Source organism: Micropterus dolomieu, linkage group LG11 (assembly GCF_021292245.1).
Source record: "Micropterus dolomieu isolate WLL.071019.BEF.003 ecotype Adirondacks linkage group LG11, ASM2129224v1, whole genome shotgun sequence".
Lineage (NCBI taxonomy): Eukaryota > Metazoa > Chordata > Actinopteri > Centrarchiformes > Centrarchidae > Micropterus > Micropterus dolomieu.
The window spans coordinates 3,517,281-3,541,481 of NC_060160.1; the positions used below are offsets into that span (position 1 = coordinate 3,517,281).

General features: G+C 38.1%; 2 protein-coding genes across 2 annotated transcripts in view; both read right to left on the bottom strand.

Annotated features, from left to right (window-relative positions):
- Nucleotides 1-13,479, bottom strand: part of sptbn5 (spectrin, beta, non-erythrocytic 5) — a 68,432-nt gene extending 54,953 nt beyond the window's left edge. Inside the window, exons 1-6 of the mRNA XM_046063269.1 lie at nt 13,420-13,479; nt 11,939-12,061; nt 5,778-5,945; nt 5,076-5,192; nt 4,275-4,432; nt 3,956-4,184 (exon numbers count right to left, since the gene is read on the bottom strand). Of these exons, the coding sequence (XP_045919225.1) occupies nt 3,956-4,184; nt 4,275-4,432; nt 5,076-5,192; nt 5,778-5,945; nt 11,939-12,061; nt 13,420-13,479 (855 nt within the window). The remainder of the gene's footprint in view (nt 1-3,955; nt 4,185-4,274; nt 4,433-5,075; nt 5,193-5,777; nt 5,946-11,938; nt 12,062-13,419) is intronic.
- A 7,826-nt stretch (nt 13,480-21,305) lies between these two features.
- The window catches only part of ehd4 (EH-domain containing 4), a 41,820-nt gene continuing 38,924 nt past the window's right edge, over nt 21,306-24,201 (bottom strand). The window contains exon 8 of the mRNA XM_046062039.1: nt 21,306-23,989. Within this exon, the coding sequence (XP_045917995.1) occupies nt 23,432-23,989 (558 nt within the window). The 3' untranslated portion in view covers nt 21,306-23,431. The remainder of the gene's footprint in view (nt 23,990-24,201) is intronic.

Here is a 24,201-nt window from a genome sequence, read left to right on the forward strand (position 1 = left end):
TGTACAGCTGCAACGATTACTTGATTAGTTGTCAACTGTTACATTAACTTCTTAAATGTAAATATTCTCTGGTTTCTTTGCTCCTGTATGACAGTAAACTGAATAGGACGTCATCTTGGGCTTTGACCACCACTTTCTGACATTTAAAAATAACTAATCAAGAAAAGGAAAATCACTATAAATATCCTTGAACATACAAGGTACAGCTCTTCCTTAAAATATACAGTATAATGGAGGAACTCTCTTCTGGAAACCTTGATCACACCTGAAACACACCTGTGAACTCTAATTTAAACATCTTTTTTAAACCTTTTAAACACACCTGAACATACTGCATACAGTATTACTGTTGGAAATGTTTCTAGATACCTTGACCACACATGCAACACACATCATACACCTGCTATCATTTGGGACCTGGAAAGTCTTTGTCCAAATCTCTACACAGCCACAATATACCTGTCCACACCTGGAATCACCACTACAGATAAACATGTAGGTTGCTAGATACGTGCCCATATGCATGTGACACACCTGAACCTACCTGGTGGAAGTAAACCATCGTTATGTGACCCCAGATAAATCACTAGACATACCTGGTTTATCTGGCACAAAAGCAGAGCTCCAGACATCACAGCACAACATTAGGAGGTCAGTGCATCAATAAATCAAAATGTTAAACACACACTGGATGTCACTTAATTAAGCAGAACTTTTTAATTTACTGATAAGATAGCCAGCTCACCATAACCAAGATTGCACATTTTCTCTCAGTATATATCCTCATTTCAGCTGAACCTACAACATTTGTGGTTCCACCATAGGGAAGAAACTTTTTACACCACATCAAACACCTGTATCAGCCCAAAGCCGGCTGAAATCTCTACCAAGCTAAGAAACACAACAGCTGTTCAGTGTAATAGTAAAGCTAAAATGCAGCGGTACAATGAAGAAAACACTGTTAGCTTTGCAATCTCTCAACGCACATACAGCAAATATGTGAGCTCACCAAACCAACAGAGGTAAGTGAAAACAACAGACCGAGCATGAAAACAACAAAAAACATCAAATGCCTCCTCTTAAATCCACAAAAATCCTTGGTAGTTTAGTTTTGACTGAGCTGACCCAAACTGCACAGACTAAAGACACTGTCCTGTTTCTCTGAGCAGGTGCAAACAGCAGGTAAAGGTGTGAAGTTTCACTATTTAGCTCAGTAGCTGTTTGTTTGTGAATGACTCGTAATGTTTCTGCTGCAGCCTCCAGCAGCGTCTGCTGCGTGTGTGATCTAATCTTATTGGCTTAGTGTCAGCAGCAACGCCCACTGTCACCTACGCAGGATAAAAAGGCTTCATTGTCACCTGACCAATTAACGTGCAACATTACTACTATTAATCCTATATATCTTAATAATTTAATTATCTAATTCTGTTATTAATTTGTAATTTAAAAGGTGGGCAACATGTGTAATTATTGTTCTTCTTTCCATTTACTTTACTTGATGCCTTTTCTTTAAATTCAATAGAATTACGTTCTATTTACGTAGCACCAATTCATGATAAAAGTTATCAAATTGCACTCATTCAGACAGTTACAGTTTACATCTTAATTGTTGCTGCAAGTGTCAGAGTTAAATTTCCCCAGATTCTGTCTCTTACACCCGTGAGATGAAATACATACACTTAGAATTAATGTTTTATGGCAGCTATTTGTTGTCTACTGCTGTCTTTTATTTAAACTCACTTATAGTGTTGGTGTGAACAGTGATATGGGTTCTGTGTGTCAGTGGGTGACTTCCCTTCAGTCCTGAATCTAATCTAGCAGTAATCCACACTGACTGACAGGCAGGAGGAGGATCTTGATGGATTAGAGAAAGTCCCCATTGGGAGCGAAAACCAACAGATGGACTACAGGCACTGAATGTTTCTACAGTTACCTGCATGTAGACTAGGGGCCAGAATTACTAAAGGTTTGTATGAGTAAAAATGTGTGCAAACTTGATATCACCAGCAAATTAACACGTAGGCTGATCTACTAACAATGTGCTAGGAGAATGACGTATTCCAAAAGTGCAAGATAGCACCTGTTTTGACATAATGAATATGCAATTTGGGGCGTTTCAATTTTATTGTGCAAAGTAATGGGAGGGTAACATGCAACGTTTATTTACTACACGCAATGTGATCTAAAAAGCCTAAACGCAATTTCATGTGAGTGCAACAGCTTCTGTATTTAACACGTTTGAAAGGAAGGTGCAAACCGCCGAGTGTTGTGCAGAGATGGCCGCTGTTATCGCTGTGAGAAGGAGACACAGCCATAATGAAAAAAGACGTAGACAAATTAAAAATATTAAATATTATTATTTTATATCCAATCCGTAGCTTTTTCCCAAAGCTTTTCAGGTTTGCTGTCCCAAGTACTTCAACAAGCTCTTTAAAACTCATCTCTTCCGAGAACACTTCCTCTTATAACACCTCTAACTCCTAACCTCTAACATGCACTTCCTGTGCTCTTCTTCTTCTATCCCCTACAATGATCTTGTATTGATTGCACGTTTTGTTTTGACTGCACTTTTTGTTAACTCTTACTTCCTTCCCTAGGTATCGACCCCATTGATGTGATATGTACTGTGAGCTCTTAGTAGTATTTATTGCTGCTTTTACTAGTATGTATTGTCAGTTGTAGATCTGTAGTTGATGCTCTGTTGATGCTTGTATGTTGTTCCTCAAATGTAAGTCGCTTTGGATAAAAGCATCTGCCAAATGAGTAAATGTAAATGTACTTAGTGCAATCTTAGGCAGGACGGGCAGGTACAGACGATTTCCACATACTGGGACCCACTGAATGAAACAAACCGAGGTTTTTAGGCAGTGACTGCTTTCCCTCCCGACTCTCCATGGCAGAAACCATTAAAACGCAAAAAACCCTCATTTAAATTGTGCCACCTCTACTCTGTTTGCACCTGTTGTCATCTAAGCAACAATTCTTAGTTGATCACCCATAACAGGTACTACAATTACATGTGCAATATTTTAGAATGCACACGCAATTTAGTACTCTTTATTCGGGATGTTAGTAAATCGGCCCCAAACTGTTTTATCAGACAGAAAGCTGCAGTTCCTAAAGCAGCCGGCAGGGGGTGAAAAAGTCCACAGTTTTGTACCATGCCTCTGACATCAGGGCAGCATATGAACACTACTATGCCATAACCACGTCTTCTTTTACTGCCACTACTACGGTAGCGGCTAAATACAAACTTAAAGCCACTGAGGGTTGCATAGACAGGCCTCTAACTGATGCGCTCGCCGCACCGCCATAGCCAATAAGTGTCTAATGTTTTGTTCAGATTTATTGTTCACCGCCGGTCTGGTCTTTTGGTGAATGCAAAAATCTATAACACAGTCCACGATCATCCATTCAATTCATTTTGGTGAAGCGGTCAAAAAACTACAGGTGCTCCGCTTCTGTCTAGCAACACCTGTCACCTCAGCAAAGGTTCCTACATTTCTACTACTACTACTGCCACTACAATATCTATAGTGAGCTAGTTTTAAATAGGTACTTTATGTGTACTTAGCTTGTTTTTTGTAAGCGGGTACAAGCCAACGGTTTGGAACAACTGGTTTAGTCTCTGATAATAGTGTCTTTCATAAGATTTTAAAGGCTTGTGATTTCTTTATAAGTCAATCTTTAAAGGAACTACTAGCTGTCAGATGAAAATGGTGTTGTAAAAGTTAAAAAGTAGCATGAAATGGAAAATACTCACGTAGGGTACGTCAAAATTGTACTTATGTACAGCATTTTAATTATTTACTTTCCACCACTTTAAAATTCTCAGCAACAGTGTGACGTGTGTTTCTTCTCTCTCCTCCCGTGAAGCTGTATAGTAACCTGTCCTTTATAAAGGTGATGCATGTGTTGTAGTGGTTCAATGATTCCCCCTGGTGTTGTTTCAGACCTTAGCGAGTCTCTTCTGGAAGGTCTGGCCCTGCTTCATCTTGGAGAAGTAGTGGTAGTACAGGGACACGTAGGTCATGATGGACTTCTCGTCTGGATGAGGGACCACAATGTCCTCCACCTCCAGCAGCTGCATGATCCCAAACTCCCGCTCCGCCAGGGAGAAGGCGTGCTCTAGATTACGATGGGGGTCGTCGCCATGAAGACGGCGGTAGTCAAACAGATCAGGTCTGAGATGGAGAAGGAGAGAGAGACATAAGATTTAACAGAGAGTAGAAGAAGTGAGTGTGTGTCTGTGTGTCGGTGGGGTTGCGTGTTACCGGTGTGCGTGGATGAGGGCGTTAAAAGCGAGTCCGTTCCTCCAGCTGGAGGAAAAGTCATGCACGTCAACGCCGTCGTAACCTGACGTTTTCCTCTGACACCAGATCAGCAGAGCCTCCTTCGCCGAGCGATGAGCCACGCTAGCAACACCACCCGCCTGAGGCACAGAAGGGAACAGAAAAGGAAAAGACAGGAGAGAGGAGAAAGTGAAATAAAATTAATAAGGGAAAGAACATGAAAGGAAAGACAAAGATAAGGACAAGACAAAGAAAGGAAAGGGATGGAGAGGTGGACAGAAAATGAAAGGACAGACATAAGACAGGAGCAGAGAGGAGAGAAGGTGAGGAGAGAGAGAGAGTTGAGAAGATAAAGATGAAGATGAGAGAATGAGGACAGGAAAGTAATGCAAAGACAGACAAAGAAAAAGATTGAAAGAGGAGCAGGATAATAAGAACAGGAGGAGCAAGGAGACAAAAGGAAGAGAGAGAAGCAACAGGGGAAAGAAGGCGTAGGAAAAATGAAGAGAAGGAAACCAGCAAAGAAGGGAAAGCATTGAGACAGGAAAGGGAGCAGGGACAATAGGAGGTGAAGGACAGAAGCAAGAAAAGAGGGAGAGGAGAGAGAGAGATGGGAAGAAGAGGAGAACCAGAAGGCCAAGAAGGAGAGGACATGTTGTTGGATTCATTCACAAACTTAAACAAAAAAAGTTTAAAATCTTCATATTTGTACACGTTACATAAACAGAAAATGAAGCGTATTCAATTCTTGCCAGAATGAAGGTTGTGAATTTGATTGCCTACCTCGTCCAGGTTAATGGGTCCGATCTGGAACCTGAGGATGATGATCCACAGCAGACCCAGGATCAGCGTACGGTCCCCGTCCACCACGTTCTCAGGACCGATCAGATCCACCCGAATCTGACAGGAAAGAAAGTGGTTGGTTTGTGTAGAGCAGAGGACAGTCTCAGACTGTGTGGAGACAATATGAACCTTCACTCTGATGAATTTACCTGTTTTATTTACTCCATTTTGAGACAAAATAACGTCTGTAATGCAGTAACATAAACACAAGATGGCACCAAATACAACACACTAAAGAGGCCTACAGATGTAAATCAGGACGGACCCAAAAAAGTCCTGATCTTTGGGTGACACCTGCTGCCACTCTTATTGAATCAGTTTCTGTTAGAATGACAGAAACAATAAAGCATGTTGTTTTCTTGTATAGTGACTGTAAAACTGTTTATTGTGCACATTAGTGTACCATACAGTTTTGGGACACAGCTTTTCCCTTCTTGGGCAGGGGTTTATTGAGCGTGTTGAATAGAGTAGAAACCATAACCAATGGGCTTAAACCTGATACTGTGCCCGTCGGGTTTAGAGCTCACCCCATTGTCTGCATGAGGCGGCAAATCAAAGGCAAGGAGAAAAGGACAAGAGGTGTACAGGGATGGACTTTACCCTGGTTTATAGGTCTCTGAATGACGCGGACAGGTAAGTTACTTTTGTTTTGAGGAAGCTGATGGCGATGCTATTGTTCTCCAGACAGTGGACTCTCAGTTTGCGGCGGCTGGGCGGAGGCAGCTTCTCCCTGGAGATGAGCTCCAGCAGACGAATCAGAGTGACTCCGGTCTTCAGCTCTGTGTAGACGTCAGTCAGCTCCAGGCTCTCCTGCAGGAGGTGAAGACAGACAACTTTATTGTAATGTCCACGGGAGGAGGACTGTGGATTTTCCACATCATTTACATTATTATTCCAAAGGCATCTTTTACCAAGCCAGTATCAATAGGAAGAACAGCAAGAAAACCCAGTTTCAATGTTCAAATGGGTGCCTGACTACCTTTTAAGTAGTAATGAATTAATAATATAATTAATATATTAGTACTTAAGTCAGTTATTTGAATACTTCTTCCACTGTTGCATATTGTACAGTCTGAGTAGTAAGTATACAGAGAAGCTACACAGTGTTTAAGAAAACATCCAACGAAGGTTAAAGTCAAGGGCAACTGGACTTGGTTGAAGATACTGGAAGACGTTTCGTCCCTCATCCAAAGGGCTTCTTCACTTCTGACTGACTGGCAGGGAAACTCAGCTATTTAACCTCAGTGGGGTCGTTTGCCAGGGTCATCGATACCGCTGGTTCGTTAGTGTTCCTGGTTGCTGTAACGACAGTCGTAATGACTACCTGTGGCCAAGACTGAACGACCATCGTTGTCTTCACCTGAGGCCAATAGGTTACGTTTGTTGAGTTTCCTTGGAAGTGATGAAAGGACAGCATTGTAAGTGGGGGATAAGTGGTGGCGTAGACCCCCTCCTCTGTTTAAGAAAACATGTTTACGGCTCTGTGACATGCAGGAAGTTCAATGTGAAAAGGCAAATTTCCCTTAAATCATCCTGAGAGTCGAGAACTTCTTCCCCCCCAAGTGTGTTACATAACGTCCCTTTCCCGCCTTGTTCAGGACATCCTGGTTATCAACAGGTCAGGTAACATCTTAAAGCAAAAAGCAGCACGTTAAGTGGAGAAATTCATACAAATAACAGGAGTGTCTGTCCTAATTTATACATCGAAGTGTTTGTTTCAAGCCTAGATTCCAATGGAGGTACAGCTCAGTTTGTCAGAACCTCTCTGAGACTGAAAGTCCAACAACTCTTTCCACACGAGAGGTTTAACTTCCGTGACTACAGAGACTACAGTCCTCCTGATACCGGTCATCTAATTCAAGACTCCGCAGAGATTTTGATGCTATTCCCTGTTTTGTATAATTTTAAACAGAATATATTGGTGTTTCCCAAAAGAGGACATCTGAAGAAATCAGCTTTTCATTATTTTCTTACATTTATAGACTGTACACTTTATTGTATAAAAAATTATACCGAAACATTGATTGTTAATAAAAGTAAGTTGCTGCACTAGTGAGAAATTTTTGCTGAAAACTTTTAACAAAAAAAAACTGGTCTGATGGAAGCGCTATATTCAAACTAAACAGAAACGTACCTGAGCTGAAAGTTATTCCATTATGTCTTTAAAAACATAAAACCTGATTTCAGGTTAAAAACAACATAAAAAAGTATATATGTTCTTCAATTGATGACTGAATTGACATATTAAGGATGTATTTAGGATGGAACAGGACAAGTGTGAATTTATTTTATTTTTTTCAGGGGGTTTTAGTTTTGCTTTTATAGTATTATTATTACTCATTTTATTATTCTGTGTGTTGCAACATTTTAACAAAAGGCATGGACAGTCAGGGTTTACTACATTATTTATATGTTGCTTTGGTATATCCAAATAAAGAAAATAGAAGTAGTACATGTGAATTTGCAGCTAGCATCATTCTTGTTAGAGTTTTTATCTCCATCATGTTGTTTCCATCCTGTCAGTTTTTATTGTCAGCAGGACATCTATAATGGATTACCATGAGGGATTGTGGGAGATTTTGGATTTCTGCCTTGAGACAATGAGTTGTAGAAAGCTAATGTTGAGTGATGTGTTTGGGTGTAACACAGAGCTGCTACTATTCTAGGGATTCTGTTTTCTTGAGATTATGCAGTAAATGTGGAAACAGGGCTATCTGAGCCTTTTATAGAATCACCTTGGTTTAATTTCCTGTTGCCATGAAATCCCAATGTTACACAGAGTTCATCACATCCAACACAAAATAGGACACCACTGAAAAGCACCATTAACCCCATCAGAATATAAGTGTGTCAGTCTGTCAATTTCTTCTTTATTATTAATTTGGTTTATTAAATATCAGAAAATGGAGATAAATGTCTATCACAATTTTCCAGAGCCAAAGGTAAAATCTTCTAATTGCTGATATGACAAAAGTGCAAAAACAAAAAGTGTTGTGTTTCCTGTCTAACAATACTGAGATAACCAGAATTTTATCTACTGGGAAGCGTTTTAGCTTTTAAAAATTAGGCTACCTGTATGATTGACGTTAAACTAAATTAAATACTCAATCGCTTAGATTGAACATATTAGGCCTATATAATTGGATTATTATGGAGCTGTACAGTATTTTATATATTGTTAGTTAAATCTATGACAACACATCACATATTGTACATATAAAATTTAAAGTTAACGTTAAATAGTTTAACATTATATTATGGAAATACCTGCGTAAAGTAGCTCATATTTTACCTTAACGTTAGTAACTTACAGTATGTTACTGTAGTATATTGACTTCTTTTTTATTTAACTTTCATATGTAAACTATCTCAGCTTGCAAATTGAACGAATAAGAAATAATTTCGCTGTAAACTAACGGTAGGTTAGGTCAATTAATGCTAGCTTACAGCGGCTGTTAGCAGCTGAAGCTAATTGCACTGATGCTAGCTAGAGAAAATATTGCACACAAAGCCTAATTTCGCCCTGGGCAAACATTTATCACTCTGGACAGACTTGAGATCACCAGAGAAAACCACAAACATGATTTAAATATACAATCTGATGGCGGATAACTAAATAATCACGTTTCGATAAACATCTAACGTTACGGTTTGAGTTGGGGACACTGAGAATGTCGTAACGTTACTGCGCTATCGATTCAACCCAAAGTTTCAGACATTCACGCATCTTAAGCTCATTACGGGGAAAGCGAGAGAAATTCAGACTCACTGGAGAAAAAACAATCTTTTTAGCGACTTCACAGGCGGTGTCAGCGGAGTGTTTAGTGACAGAAACTACGATTTAATCCGACTGACTTTAATTAAACTCCATACAAACCTCCACACAGAGGGCGGGAACTCTTCCTCACCGCCTGGTTGCTTGGAGTGCTGCTCAGCAGCAGTGAGCTCGGTGCTTCCCCCGGTGGATACAATATATATTACAATAACTATAATTAATCAATATATTGGCAAAAAGTATGTGGACACGTGCTTTTTGACTGTTTTTCTTGGTCCCCGTTTCCACTATGAAATTAATAGTGAAAACAATTATTGACTGTGTTTATTTATATTAATTTATAATTGTCTTTAAATGAATGCATTATAAAAAAAAAAATCAGTGAAGAAATAATGACAAATAGACAATTTATTTAACCCCAAATTATTTCTTTCAATTAATAAATAATATTATGTTAGAGGCTATTTCTGATGTTTACTTTGACTTTGTTGTCGATTGATCACTCATATAGCCTAAATATACACTTTGCTGTATGAAAGGTTGCTTTTTAAGTCGACCTTATGTTAAAGGTTTTGGCAAGTTATAAATTAATTTCTTGTGAATAGTTGTGACGGGGTTTATAAGATGTTTTCAGATGGCTTGGATCCGCGGGGTCGCTCTGCGCTTCACATCAACAGACAGGCAAACAAGCGCTCCACAAGGTAACCACAGCAATGGCTTCTGTGTAACTGGTGCGATCCCGTGAAACTGTCGTTGTCCTTGAAACTGTTGATCTGAGTTTCCTGAATAATATAAGTGTTTCTTTAACAGTCAGGCCACCAGGTCTTAAGCAGGCAGCGACTTTTGCTGCTGTCTCGTATTCATTAGAAATTGTGAAGTATGGTAAAAATTAATACAAAATAATTAATACAGAGTAATAATAATTATTATTATTATTCATTAATAATAAAATAATTCATCATCATCATATCTTCAGTCATTTTAAATTTCTCTTTTTTTTTGTCATTCCATTGACACATCTTCAAATTAAGGAAAGCCAACCTTAAATTAAAAGTTCATGTGTGGACAGCAAGAATTTAAAGCTTTAAATTAAACTGCTAACAAAGCAGTGTACCAATACCCACAGCGTACAAATACAAAATTTGAGCCAACTCAAAACCCAACTAGTATCATACAAAGAACACTAATCCAACAACTCAAATATGAAAACCTTCAGTGGGCCTATAGTAACAAAGCAAATAAATATCTGGCAAACCTATTACATGCAAAAAAGAGAAAGCTAAAATTTAAGGAAAGCCAACCTTAAATTAAAAGTTAATGTGAGGATGGAAACAGGACAGAGTGAGAGCTCTGCATTTTCCCTTCCCTGCTGCCATCCTGCAGAAATCCCAGAAGAATTCTGGGAATGAAGAGTAGATGCAGGCCTCACTGTTCAACCAACAGCTGGCATCTACTTATCAGAGAAAACGCAATAACAAACCCATAACTATACATGAACTGACTAGAATCTGTTAAACCTGCCAACAGGACAAGAGACAGAGCAACAACACTGCAGAGGGTGAAACTGTGTCAGTTATCACGACTTATGATTAATGTGTGTTTGTATATGTGCAACCAGCGGACGGACTGCAGTTAATAGCCTGTTATCGGACAGGAACGTGGCTCAGAATGATAACAGACAAGGAGGAATAACACTGACTTCATCACTGCAGCCATAAAATGTTTTCATTTGTTAGATCCAGAGAGTTGAGCAATACAAAGCAGACACAGAGAAAGATTCACAGCCAGTGGTGGAAGATGTGTTCAGATCCCTCATTTAAGAAAATGTTTAAGAAAAGTACATTTATGAAACTATTCCACTACAAGTAAAATTGCTCCAACTTGGCCAAAATTGAAAAGGAAGAAAGTAAATACTACAGATTCTTGTAACTGACCCTGATTCAGGACTCAGAGGAACATTAAAGTGCTGAGTTGATGTTCCCTGGATTAATGGTGCTTACAGTAAAAACAACACTAATGAAGCTGCATTTGTCTTCAGACTGATTCAACAACAAACACACAGACAGAGAGCCAGCATGGAAACATATACTGTACAGGACCTGAAGAAGACGCTTTACTTTGAAAGCCCAGTGTTGAAAGTATTTTTAGACAAACTTTAGTTGTTTAATGTAACTGAAACCAATGAAAGTCTAGATCTAAAGCTGATGGTATGAGTTGGAAACAGACAGTGGAGGAAAGTATACTAAATCTATTTACTCATTGAATTTATTTTTTTTTGTATTTGTATTTACGTGGGTACTGTAAAACTTTAGTTAGTAGCCCAGGCTTTTATTTGTTTAAATCCCTGAACTCACTCTGCCTGTATTTGGGACAGGCCTTTAATTCCTTCATCATGCTGGTAAATCTGAATAAATTAGACTTTGGGTTTCATTGTTTTCATAAAACAAAGTCTATACTGACAAAAGTTTAAACATTTCCATCTGTATGTGCGATCTAAGCAGCTTAGAATTAGTTCAAGCAGGTGCCCCGGTGGGCTTCAAGAGGTTTATACATCCAAAGAACTTCTATAAAAAACTAACCAGACATCTAATTGAGACCTGTGTTTACATGTATTCATTTAGCTGATGCTTTTATCCAAAAGCAACTTACAATTGCTGTTTATGTCAGAGGTTGCACACCTCTGGAGCAAGTATGGGTTAAGCATCTTGCTCAGGGACACATTGGGGGTGTGTCACAGTGGGGAGTTGAACCCATGCAGTTCTCTCACTCCACCGGTATGTGTCTTATCCACTGCCCCATCGGGTTTGAATCCACTGTGAGACGCCAGTGTGTCAGCTAAATGAATGTAATGTACTTTCCTCTTCCACTACTGGAAAATGAACACATTTGCTCACTTCCCTCTGGTTGTTACTGTTCATGATAGTTTTGGTTTTATTTAACAACTACAGATAAGTTTTTTTGTTTTAATATAAACTATTTTCAGGTCATATGAACCAAATATTTTGTTCTACATCTCTTCCTTTCTCACCCCGTTCTTGGAAAAGACGCTGTTCATCCACTTGGTGAAGGTTTTCTTCTGGACTGTCATCCTCTGCTCCTGCAGCTCCCTGACTCGCCCCTCCCCGTCCTCCTCACCCTCCATCCTGATGGGCTAAAAGCACACAGAGAAAAGTTTCAAAGATGCTTCAACATACTTCACCTGAGCTTTATTCTTTCCAGTAAGAACATACAGCATACAGCATGTAGAGTTGTGTGTGACACCAAACATTACAATGCAGGAAATATAAAGATAAACACAATATGTACAAGTATTATCATGCAAAGATGTGAATTCTCAGATTATACACAAACATAAACGTGCATCTCATTAACTAATCAGAGTGATTAGCAATCACAGACGTGGAAGAAGCATTCAGATCTTTTACTTAAGTAAAAGTAGTAATACTCCAATGTAGAAATACTGTGTTACAAGTAAAAGTCCTGCATTTAAAATGTCACTTAAAAGTACATAAGTATTGGCATGAAAATATACTTAAAGTACCAAAAGTAAAAGTACTCATTATGCAAAAATGGCCCATTTTTGACGTGTTAATATGTTCATGACTTTAATGTTGCAGCTGGTAAAGGTGGAGTTAATTTTAAATACTTTATGTACTGCTGGCTAGCTTAATCCCACTAATACATCAGGATTTATTTGTTAAATATATTTTGTATTAATAATCTAAATCTGAAGAAATAAGTATCACTATATTTTGGGGTAACAAAAGTTTATTATACTAATTTATGTTTCTTATAAAACAGTACAGTATTCTGTGGTAAGACATATGTTTCAGTAGTAATTCCACTATATTAACTGGACTTGCAGAATTAAGTTTATTGTTACATACAGTAACTATTTCATTATCATTTGTGGCACTTAAATGTTATATTATGAATTAATGTTTATGTGTAACATTAAAGTTGCTATTTTATTTCCCCTTTTGCTCAGAGCAGACTAATTTTAGTTCCTACCTGTCATTGTTTTCGGGGGACAGGGAAGTGTGTTACAAAGCGAGAAAGTAACGTGCAACAATAGACTGAAGTTGTGTGTGAACTGTCACTATACAGGCCGAAGGACCAGACAACGCTACCAAACCAGTTTACAAAATTACAGTATTTCTCTCTGATAAAATGAAATTACTCTGGTAAAGAACTTAATAAATGTATGCAGTTACATCCCAGCACTGAGTCAAACTATGTAACTTGTCTTGAAAGAAGAAATAACACAGTCTTTCTCTCAGAAAACTAAAATTGAATTCTTAAATCCATTTACTGCTGCAGTCGTACTCAGTCTAGTTTGACCAGTAGCTTCTGTTGATTCATGTTAGCAAATATAAATATTGCTGCGTCACTGGCAATTAAATCCACAATATGAACAAACAACATCCTGATGTCCAAGGAAGGTTAAAATCAAGGGCAACTGGACTTGGTTGAAGAAACTCGAACATTCCTCGTCCAGTCAGTTCTGACTGACAGGAAAGGAAACTCCTGGATGTTGATGAGCACTAATGAACCAGCGGTATCGATCATCTTTGACAACGACCCCACAGAGGTTAAATTGCCCTCCAGTCTGTAAGAACTGAAGAAGTTTCTTGTTGCCCTTGATTTTAACCCTCTTTGGATAACCATGACATAGATGAGTCAGCAGTTGTATTTATGCTGACAGGAGCAGTGACACCTTCAACACAACACTGTTGCAAACATTCCCCAGCTGTCATAAAGTGCTATACTTAAGTATAAATTAAAGGTACTTGTACTTTGCTTGAGTATTTTTATTTTGTTCTACTTTACACTTCTAGCCCACTACATGTGAGACAGAAACATTACTTTGAATGATTGTGTGTAGATTTTTTATAGTTCAAATATCTCAAAAATCTTGATTTGTATCTATTATACAACTTGGTCTTGCACAACTTTATGTTGTATAATGATTTAAAAAACTACCCTGATTATTAAGGTCTTTTTAATAACAAGTGAAAGAATCTGCTATTGCGGTGAGATAATTTCCAACCATTTTAACAGAACAAATAGTTTAATGGTGACATTTTTCTTGAATCCCTTATTCTCATTTTTAAGTTTCTTAAATTAAAAGATTTCTAAAGAGTTCTTCAAACAATTTGTTTTCTGTCAGAAACTACACTTTTAGATGTTTTCACTTATTTTGTGTAAAAGACTTAACTAATTAATAAAAACACAATCATATAAAATAGTAAAAATCAGCTTGATCAGCAAACATGCTTACATGTCACTCTGTAAAGGTGAGCTCTGCACAATGAGTACTTCATACTTTTAACACAAGGTACAAGGTATAATTTTATTTATTTATTTATTATACAGCACAAGGCTGCATAACAAAACAAAATTTGTAGTTCCTTCATGCTACACACACAACATATAATTAAGTGTATATGAAAATACGGTAGCATAATAAAAAAAAACAATATATACAGTTATTTATATACATATATACATACACGTATACACCAAGAGAATTCTGTACTGCAATTTTTAAATTTAAATTACACAATTATTATGTACGTTTACTTAAGTAAAACATTATTTGGAGGACTTTACTTGTAATGGAGTATTTTCTCTCTCTGGTAATCTGCTTTTCCACAAATAAAGGATCTGAGTACTTTATCCGTCACTGTGTGTGTGTTACTATGGGGTTTATACTGCTATCATAGTGAGGACATTTCTGCAATGTGCTTCATTATTTTACTGTTTGAAGATTAAGACTTGGTTCAAAGGTTATGGTTATAATAAGGTTTAGGTTAGGGTTATGGGCTAGGGTTAGTGTGTGTGTGTGTGTGTGTGTTCTTATAAGGCCCATAACTTTGTTGATCTTTGATTTTTTGGAGCAACACCAAAACTCAGACTCTAAACGCTGATCAATCATCAATCATCTCTTTACAAATCTGGTGGTAATCTATATTCTTCTTGTAAACGAATCCCTTGAAACCAAAAAGAACTGATCCTTATTTATTAATTAATTAATTGATTGATTGATTGATTGATTGATTCTTCCTGGTTTCAAAATCTTCACGATTGCTGATTCATTAATGTGCTTTGTTAGATTTATTATATAAGATATTGGATATAGGCGTTGTCAAATTCAACACACAGCAACATGATAAAAAAATATAATAATTACAGCATCCATTATGATATAAGTAATTTAATCCTACATCTTGATATACTTAACAAACATATAGTTTGTTAGTTTAATTTATGATAATGTTTCATATTTTAAGCTTATCATACAGTTTTGTGTGTAAAATCTCAATTTGTAATGTAACTAAGGCTGTTAAATAAACGTAGTAGTGGAGAAGAAGTAGACAGTGACATAAATTGAAAAAGTACCTCAAACTTGTACTTTAGTACAGTATTGGAATAAATGTACTAAGCTAAGCCAACGTGCTGCTGGCTGTAGATTTATATTAGGGGCACCGACATTAGAGTGGCATCAATTTGGCTCAGGAGGTAGAGCGGGTTGCCCGTTAATCGGAAAGGTCGGTGGTTAAATCCCTGGCTCCTCCAGGTTGCATGTCAAAGTATCCTTGGGCAAGATACTGAACCCTGAATTGCCTCTGGTGGCTGTTCCGCCAGTTTATGAATGTGTGTGAATGTTAGTTTCTGTTTGAGCACTCAGGCTCAGTGAATGAATGTGAGTGAATGGTGAATGCAGATGTAGTGTAAAAGTGCTTTGAGTGGTTGAAAAGACTAGAAAGGCGCTATACAAATACGAAGCATTTACATTTACTTTCACACTCTAATACTTCATCCTGTTATTCTAATAAACCACCACTTTGTCATAACTTCAAGTATAAGTATGTATATGCTGTTTATGTATGTGTCTTCCTGCCCTGTTACATTTGCTTACACATTAACAGGAGACAGAGCTGCACAGTCACACAGGATTTAAATTACCTATAAGTAATAAATCCAGAAAAACACTTACAGATCTCTAAACTATGGCTCTGTACACACACAAAGAGACAAAAAAAGGAAGGGAAGCTACAGAAGGTACTTACAGATGCACTGCGCATAAACACACTATTCTTCTGACCTTCCACTTGAAGTCTCAGACAGAGTGATAGATCCAAGGACGTGCTGGAATAAATGCTTCTGATCCAACATACAATGTGAATGATCTGATAGCGTCTTGTGTCAGGGTCGAGTGTTACCATAAAAGAAAAGTGTGTGTGTTTTCATACTGTCCGTGTGAACTTTGACATTTGCACCTGCTGTCAGGTGAGTGGAGCTGCTCATGCTGTAAATCCAATGGCTTCAAAGTTCACACACACACACACACACACACACATCTGCTGAATGAAAGCTTTAGGATAAACCCGAATCAGCAGATTAACATCTATGTTATATTAGGGTAAAAGTTGAGTTCAATTGCTGCAGGAAAGATGAGCTTCTGTGCCGCAGACTATGTCCCACAGTTTGTTTAATGATGTTTAAGTTACTGTATATCTGGGCTAATGTGACAAACTTTATTGAACTTTTTTCTTTTGTTCCATTTCTTGTTTTGTCTTTTGAGACATTCATGAGGAGGTCATGTGACCTGATATCACCACCTCCTCCACAGTAGTGATGTGCGATACCACTTAATTCCTATACGATCCAATACCAAGTAATACCCAGGCTTTCTTCTCAACACATCATCGCAGCATTATTGTTCAGACACCACACTGGTATTGCCGATACCGATACCAATACCAATACCAATACCAATACTTTTTACATATTTTATTTCTAGTTTAATGTGACCTCCCCCCTCCCGTTTCTGTATTTATAATAGAAATAAGGAGTACCAATTCAAAATAATAGCTGCATAATGACAAGACATCAAACTACTGTCATATTATTGTGACAGACTTAATCTCAGATGTTTAGCAAAGTTTGCGGTGTTGCCAAAGTATTTCAATGTCTTTGCACACACATCACACAGAGCAACATTATTACCTTCGCTGCTAAAATACAGCCAGACGTGACTGTTTTTACAGTCAGCCAGAGTCAGTATTCAATCACAGGAAATATAAAGGTCTGCAGCGGCTCACGTCAAAGAAGCTCCGTCACAGAGCCGTAGCACAAGCATGACTTTAACATGCGGAAGGAAAAGTAGTTCCTATCAACCGAGTATAATTAGACCATCCTGGTGACAGTAAGATACTTATAAATAAAACACACACTCACTCCAAATGACTGTGTTTAGATATCGATCCTTTTATATGAATATCGATCCTAGAGCAGGAAACGTTGGTATCAGAAATATTGATACTTTAGGATCGATCCGCACATCACTACTCCAAAGATATGAGATCAATAAGACCATCTTTGGTGTAGTCACATTCAGCGTTAACTAGCTTCCAACTAGCTTTACAACTAGCTCAATTAGCTCACAACTAGCTTCCAAGTAGCTCAACTAGCTTACAACTAGCTCAACCAGTTTACAACTAGCTCAACTGGCTTACAAGTAGCTCAACTAGCTTCCAAATAGCTTTACAACTAGCTCGACTACCTCATAACTAGCTTACAAGTAGCTTAAAACTAGCTCAACCAGTTAACTAGCTCACAACTAGCTTAAAACTAGCTCAACTAGCTTACAACTAGCTCAACCAGTTTACAACTACCTCAACTAGCTTACTTAGCTTACAACTAGCTTATAACTAGCTTACAAGTAGCTTTCAACTAGCTTACAACTATCTCAACTATCTCACTTAGCTTACAAATAGCTTACAACTAACTCAACTAGCTTACAACTATTTCAACTAGCTCACATAGCTTACAAAAAACGTACAACTAGCTCAACTAGCTTACAAATAGCTTACAACTAACTCAACTAGCTTACAACTATCTCAACTAGCTCACATAGCTTACAAAAAATGTACAACTAGCTCAACTAGCTTACAAATAGCTTACAACTATCTCAACTAGCTCACTTAGCTTACAAATAGCTTACAACAAGCTCAACTAGCTCACTTAGCTTACAACTACCTAACAATTACCTAAAGTAGCTCACTTAGCTTACAACCAGCTTACAACTACCTCAGCTAGCTCACTTAGCTTACAACTATCTCAACTAGCTCACTTAGCTTACAAATAGCTTACAACAAGCTCAACTAGCTCACTTAGCTTACAACTACCTAACAACTACCTAAAGTAGCTCACTTAGCTTACAACCAGCTTACAACTACCTCAGCTAGCTCACTTAGCTTACAACTATCTCAACTAGCTCACTTAGCTTACAAATAGCTTACAACAAGCTCAACTAGCTCACTTAGCTTACAACTACCTAACAACTACCTAAAGTAGCTCACTTAGCTTACAACCAGCTTACAACTACCTCAGCTAGCTCACTTAGCTTACAACTATCTCAACTAGCTCACTTAGCTTACAAATAGCTTACAACAAGCTCAACTAGCTCACTTAGCTTACAACTACCTAACAACTACCTAAAGTAGCTCACTTAGCTTACAACCAGCTTACAACTACCTCAGCTAGCTCACTTAGCTTACAACTATCTCAACTAGCTCACTTAGCTTACAAATAGCTTACAACAAGCTCAACTAGCTCACTTAGCTTACAACTACCTAACAACTACCTAAAGTAGCTCACTTAGCTTACAACCAGCTTACAACTACCTCAGCTAGCTCACTTAGCTTACAACTATCTCAACTAGCTCACTTAGCTTACAAATAGCTTACAACAAGCTCAACTAGCTCACTTAGCTTACAACTACCTAACAACTACCTAAAGTAGCTCACTTAGCTTACAACCAGCTTACAACTACCTCAGCTAGCTCACTTAGCTTACAACTATCTCAACTAGCTCACTTAGCTTACAAATAGCTTACAACAAGCTCAACTAGCTCACTTAGCTTACAACTACCTAACAACTACCTAAAGTAGCTCACTTAGCTTACAACCAGCTTACAACTACCTCAGCTAGCTCACTTAGCTTACAACTATCTCAACTAGCTCATGCTTACAAATAGCTTACAACTAGTTCAATTAGCTTAGCTTACAAATAGCTTACAACTAGCTCAACTAGCTTAGCTTACAAATAGCTTACAACTAGCTCAGCTAGCTTACAACTAGCTTTCAACTAGCTTACAACTAGCTTAAAACCTTTTTGCCCGAAATCAAATCAATCAATCAAATTAAATCAGCTAGTTGTTATACAGTCTATGCTTATAACTAGCTCAACAACGTTGTTTTGTACTTCGGGAGCAACGTCATAGATTCATCACTAATTTTTTATCGTCTTAGAGGACAAGGTTTCTTGATTTTCTTTGGAAAATCTCATTTTTGGCAATTAATGAATTAATTATACAAGTAGGCAACATAGACTGGGACCAGGAAGAATGTATTTAATACTAAAATAATTATGAAGTGGATTTAGTGTTGAATTAATCAGGAATAATTCTCTGTTCAGAGGTGAGCTCATTTTGAAGTGGCTGTATCTTTGGGAGTAACTGGTCAAGAAATCAAATCAATACCTAAACCTTATCTTGATATTGAGAGTGTAGCAGTGGAAGTAGCCAGTAACTGGCTCTTGAATCTTAGATGCCCAAGCTTCCTTACACCAACAGGGAAACGTCTTTCCCAAAACAATTCCTTACAATTACATTATCACAAAGAAAGACATTCCTGTAAATGATCTAAAAATTTGGACAATGGCTTTTAGGACTGTCAAGTATGTGTATGTTGTAGTTAATGAGCTCAAACAAGAAAATACTGCAATGGTCCTTTAAACCACATCATTGTCACTTTCCTTTCACTCTGACATCCATTTAAACTCAAAAGTTGAAAGAAAAAGCTTCTTTCAATGGCCAATCAGACATTTAAAGCTCACCAACACACCACATTCATGAGTTTAGATAACATGTAGGAAAACATACTGTCAACACTGAGTCAATCATATGAAACTGAATTATATATTTGTAACAGAATGATACATTTTCAAAAAAATACAAAGCTGGAGAGGAAAGGAAAGAGGAAACCGTTCAAAATACAATAAAACCAAAGTGTGAGTGTGTGTGTTTCCTCTCAGGATTATGATTAATGCCACACGGCCATCCTTCATCCTGCCAACACAACCTGACTGCAGCTCTACCGTGGAACAGGACATTATGCAACAACCACTGTTTGTCTTTAAATCACACTGGACACAGTTTTCAGTGGAACTACTTTCTGCATCCCTGTTTAGGAGTTTAACTGGGAGTCATTTGGGTGATCCGACCCTTTAAAACCTTTAGACCGTTTCAAGTTACATCAGGTACGTCACATATTTACAGAGCGCCTCAAGAATTCTTTTTTAACATGTTTATACTTTTTATTCCTCTACATTTTTCTGAGAGCTTTAGTTACTTTGCTTTTCAGATTATACATTTTCATTCCCTTCCTGTCCAGTAAAAAACACTCCTTTATGATGCATTGCTGTATATTAAACTACCCAGCAGGACATAATGTAGTTAAAATGTGCCTAAAATCTACAGCAGTAAAATGCAACACATTAATGCAGCAGGAATATTAATCCAGAAACATCAGATACAATACTGATATTTTTTTTTTACTATTTCCTCACATAGATAATCTACAGGCTATACATCTATAAGTAATAGTCAGAGTGTGTTGTGGTATTAATACTTGTCTGAATACACCGCAAATGGCATAACATTGATATTAAAGCTGTATTCTAGTTGTTAGTGACATCCTTACATACAGATAAAAATGTGTCTTTCTTGTTTGTGTTTTCTGTTTGTGAAGCAGTAGGTACCACATGGTTTTCCTTCTTCTAGTACAATATCCAGGAAATACATAAACCTGTACTCACAGACTGTATCTGGCAAAACAGGCTACTGCACAAAAGTATACAGTAATGTTTGTCAAGAAATAGTTCCAGCACGGAACTTCTCCAAAAACTATAAACTGTGATTTATACATTTACATTTCTGTTTGTGTGCAATTTAAACAAATCTGATAAAACGTGTTAATCAGTGAGCTTTAGAGGTGTTGGTAGGTGTATTTTTGAACTTTGGTCAGAGCCAGGCTAACTGTTTCCACCTGCTTTCACTCTTTATGCTAAGCTAAGCTAACCATAGCCTGATTCTAGCTCTGTGGTAAACACACAAACATGATACTGATAATAATAATGATAAAAGCAAAACATCGTATTTTATGAGATTATTTCATATTTTTAATGTAAAATCTGGATCTAAAAAGTGACCAGTAACTATCTGTTCACTAAATGTAATTAAAGTATATAGAATAATATTTTCCATTTGAATTGTTGTGGAGGAAAACTAGAATGAAAATACAAACTTAACTAACCACCAGCGCATGTTAAGTGACATGTATTGAATAAACTTTATTAGTCTCCATGGCTGCGAACAGGACGACATCATAAGAACAGAGTAACAGGACTGTTGACGCGAAACACATTTAAACAACAAGAATACAAAATACATCAAAATCACAAAAATAAAAACCTTTACATTCTGATAAATGATTAAATCAGAACTTTTCATTGAATGTACAGTTTGACTGAGAGACGCATCTTTACACACAGAAAACATCAACAACAGAATTTTCCCGCTTTGTCGAGGCTCCTGAAACCACCACACAGTTTTCCTTCATTCACTAAAATTGGACCCTAAAATCAGAGACAGATATGGCTGATGGCTTTACAGAGGCAGTGCACGATGCTATAACCTTAGATCTTTGTATTTCTTTGCGTGTTAAAGGCACTAGAAGCCGCCCAGCTGCTGAATCCTCAAAGATGATTACAGTCCTGTCATAGAAACAGAGGGCATCAAAACGCGTCTAACTGAGGTGTGCTGAACTGAAAAGGCACTGCTGCAAAAGTGTTTTCACCAAACTCAACCTCAAAACAGCACATTTTTGTATTGAAAGGCTCTGAAACAAATAGGCACGGATGGGAAAACGTGCAAAGGTAACTTCTAAATCTGACTCATTTCTTAATTTTTTTCTCGCTTTAACATGCTGTTTACATAGTTCCCATAAGAGGGAAAGTATGCAGTCAGCAGGGGTCAAAGGTCACCGGCTCTCCTCCTCTCTGCTGCTCTTTACAATGCGAGGAAACTGTCGACTGACGTTTCAGGACGGCGTCCGTCCCGGAGGATGAGTTAACGGCGAGCTGCCATTTCCACTGTCATCTTGTCCTGACTGTGTGCTGTTAAAACATAACCTTTGACCTCTTAAGAACCTGTACACTTATGTCCTGGTTCTGGGACTTATTCTGCACTCGTCTGTCACGTGGAGACGACTGTAAGAAACAGCTTCCCGCTCTAAAACATGGACGTACAGACCACTCTGGAACGTGTCATATTAAGACTTGTTGAGCCTAATTTGGTGATTTTTGGATTTTTGTTCCTCGGTGCCTTTTACATTACCTTCAAGTGATATATTTAACATCTTAACACTGTTTTGTCTTCAGTAACAGTTGTTATGACTGTTGTGATTCAGGATTGTGAAGAGTTTCACTCAGAAACACAGTGAAACAGTCAGTCCACCAACTTAAAATAAAAAACAACAATTCTAATAACTAATTCTGAATTTGCTGGTTACAACTAGAGAACAATTCTGTGTGGACTGTTGTTATTTTTCTTAACATTTTAGAGGGTAAATTATTCAAAGATTTTTTAAAATTAATATATTAGCTTTATCGTGAAAGTAATGGCAGGTCTGACAGATTTTGTGAAAAGAAAAACTGAATCTCCTCAGTAAATATAAATGAAAAAGAAAAAGAGAGAAAATACTGGAAACTCAGGAACATTTTGTGGTGATGGATTTCTGTATGTGCCCACATTAAAATTTTCAACTAAAAGTAATTTATATGTTCCCATGAGCGCATCTTGACCGAGCGCTCCTTAAATTATCTTTTCCACCTTGAACCGTTTATTCATCAGAACACAGACTGTTAAACCAAGTGTTTTGTTTAACAGTCTGTGTTTGTTAATCTGTTTCCACATCAGTATTTGTGCTACAAGCAAGTTACAGCAAGTCAATATATTGTAGGTGATCTTTTTTTTCCCAGACTGCTCATGTGTTACTACATGAAGGAAGAGAAATTAAGGCAGGAAGTTGGTTAAATATGATACTTCTTCAAAAAACAGAATTAGTAAAATATAAAGCCAACAAATTTTCTTTCTTTCTTGCCTTGAAATCAGCTGAATTTGACAATATATATAAAATAACAGCATAATATTTTGACATCCTCAGTCAGTTTGTTGGTCTACTGGCGGGTTATTTAAGCGTGTGATTAGCAGGTTGAGTAAGCGGTGGTTGGAGATCATCTTGGGGAACTCCTCTGTGTGTAAATCCAAAATTTTGACCTTCTGTAGCGGTCACGCTGCTGATTGGTTAGTCTGAACATCATCAGCAATATTTGGACTTCTTCTCAGCTCAACCAGTCTCTTTGGTGGCGAGCTGTGCGCCCTGTTAGCGCTCTAGTCCTCGCTGTGGTTGTACAGGGCTTCTGCGGTGGGGTTTTTGCGGTGGGACGGGGGCACTAGGTGGTCGGGCAGCTCGTTGGGCAGCTCGTAGCCTTCCAGTTTGATCTTGATGAGGTGCTGGGCGAGGGCGAACTCCTCGTCGTCCAGCATGCCGTCCCGGTCGCAGTCGGCCAGCTTCCAAATTTTCCCCAGCACGGTATTCGGCAGCCGCGAGTTCATCATCTCCTTCTTGGCGTTGACTCCGGTGATCTTCCCGTTGATGGGCATCAGCATGTAGAAGATCTCGTCATAACGGTGCTTCTCACGGCTGACAATCCAGTCCTCGGCGTCAGCCCCGGCGCTGATTCCCTCGCCGTAGCCCTGACCGAAGGGCCCGTCCTGGGAACCCTCGAAGGCACCGCCCGACACCATGGCTGGAGGCAGCTTGGACTCCTCATCACGAATCATCGCCATCAGACCTGCGATCTTTGTGGCCAACATCTTATCCACCGACTCAATCAGCTTTATCTTAAGAGATGGGAACTTACTGAAGTCGTAGTGCTGCAGCATGTCCTGCAGGAGAAGAGACACAAACCTTAAAATCACAATTGTCCAACATTTAGACTAATAACTATGTTGGGTTTGGATAGCATTTTACACCTGATCCAAACACTGAGGCATTTGAGTACAACAACATATTATTGAACTTCATCAGTTAAAATATGTGACTCTTATTTTAATAGCTTACGTTATTCTTTTGTATTTTAAGGAAAAAAGTCCAAAAA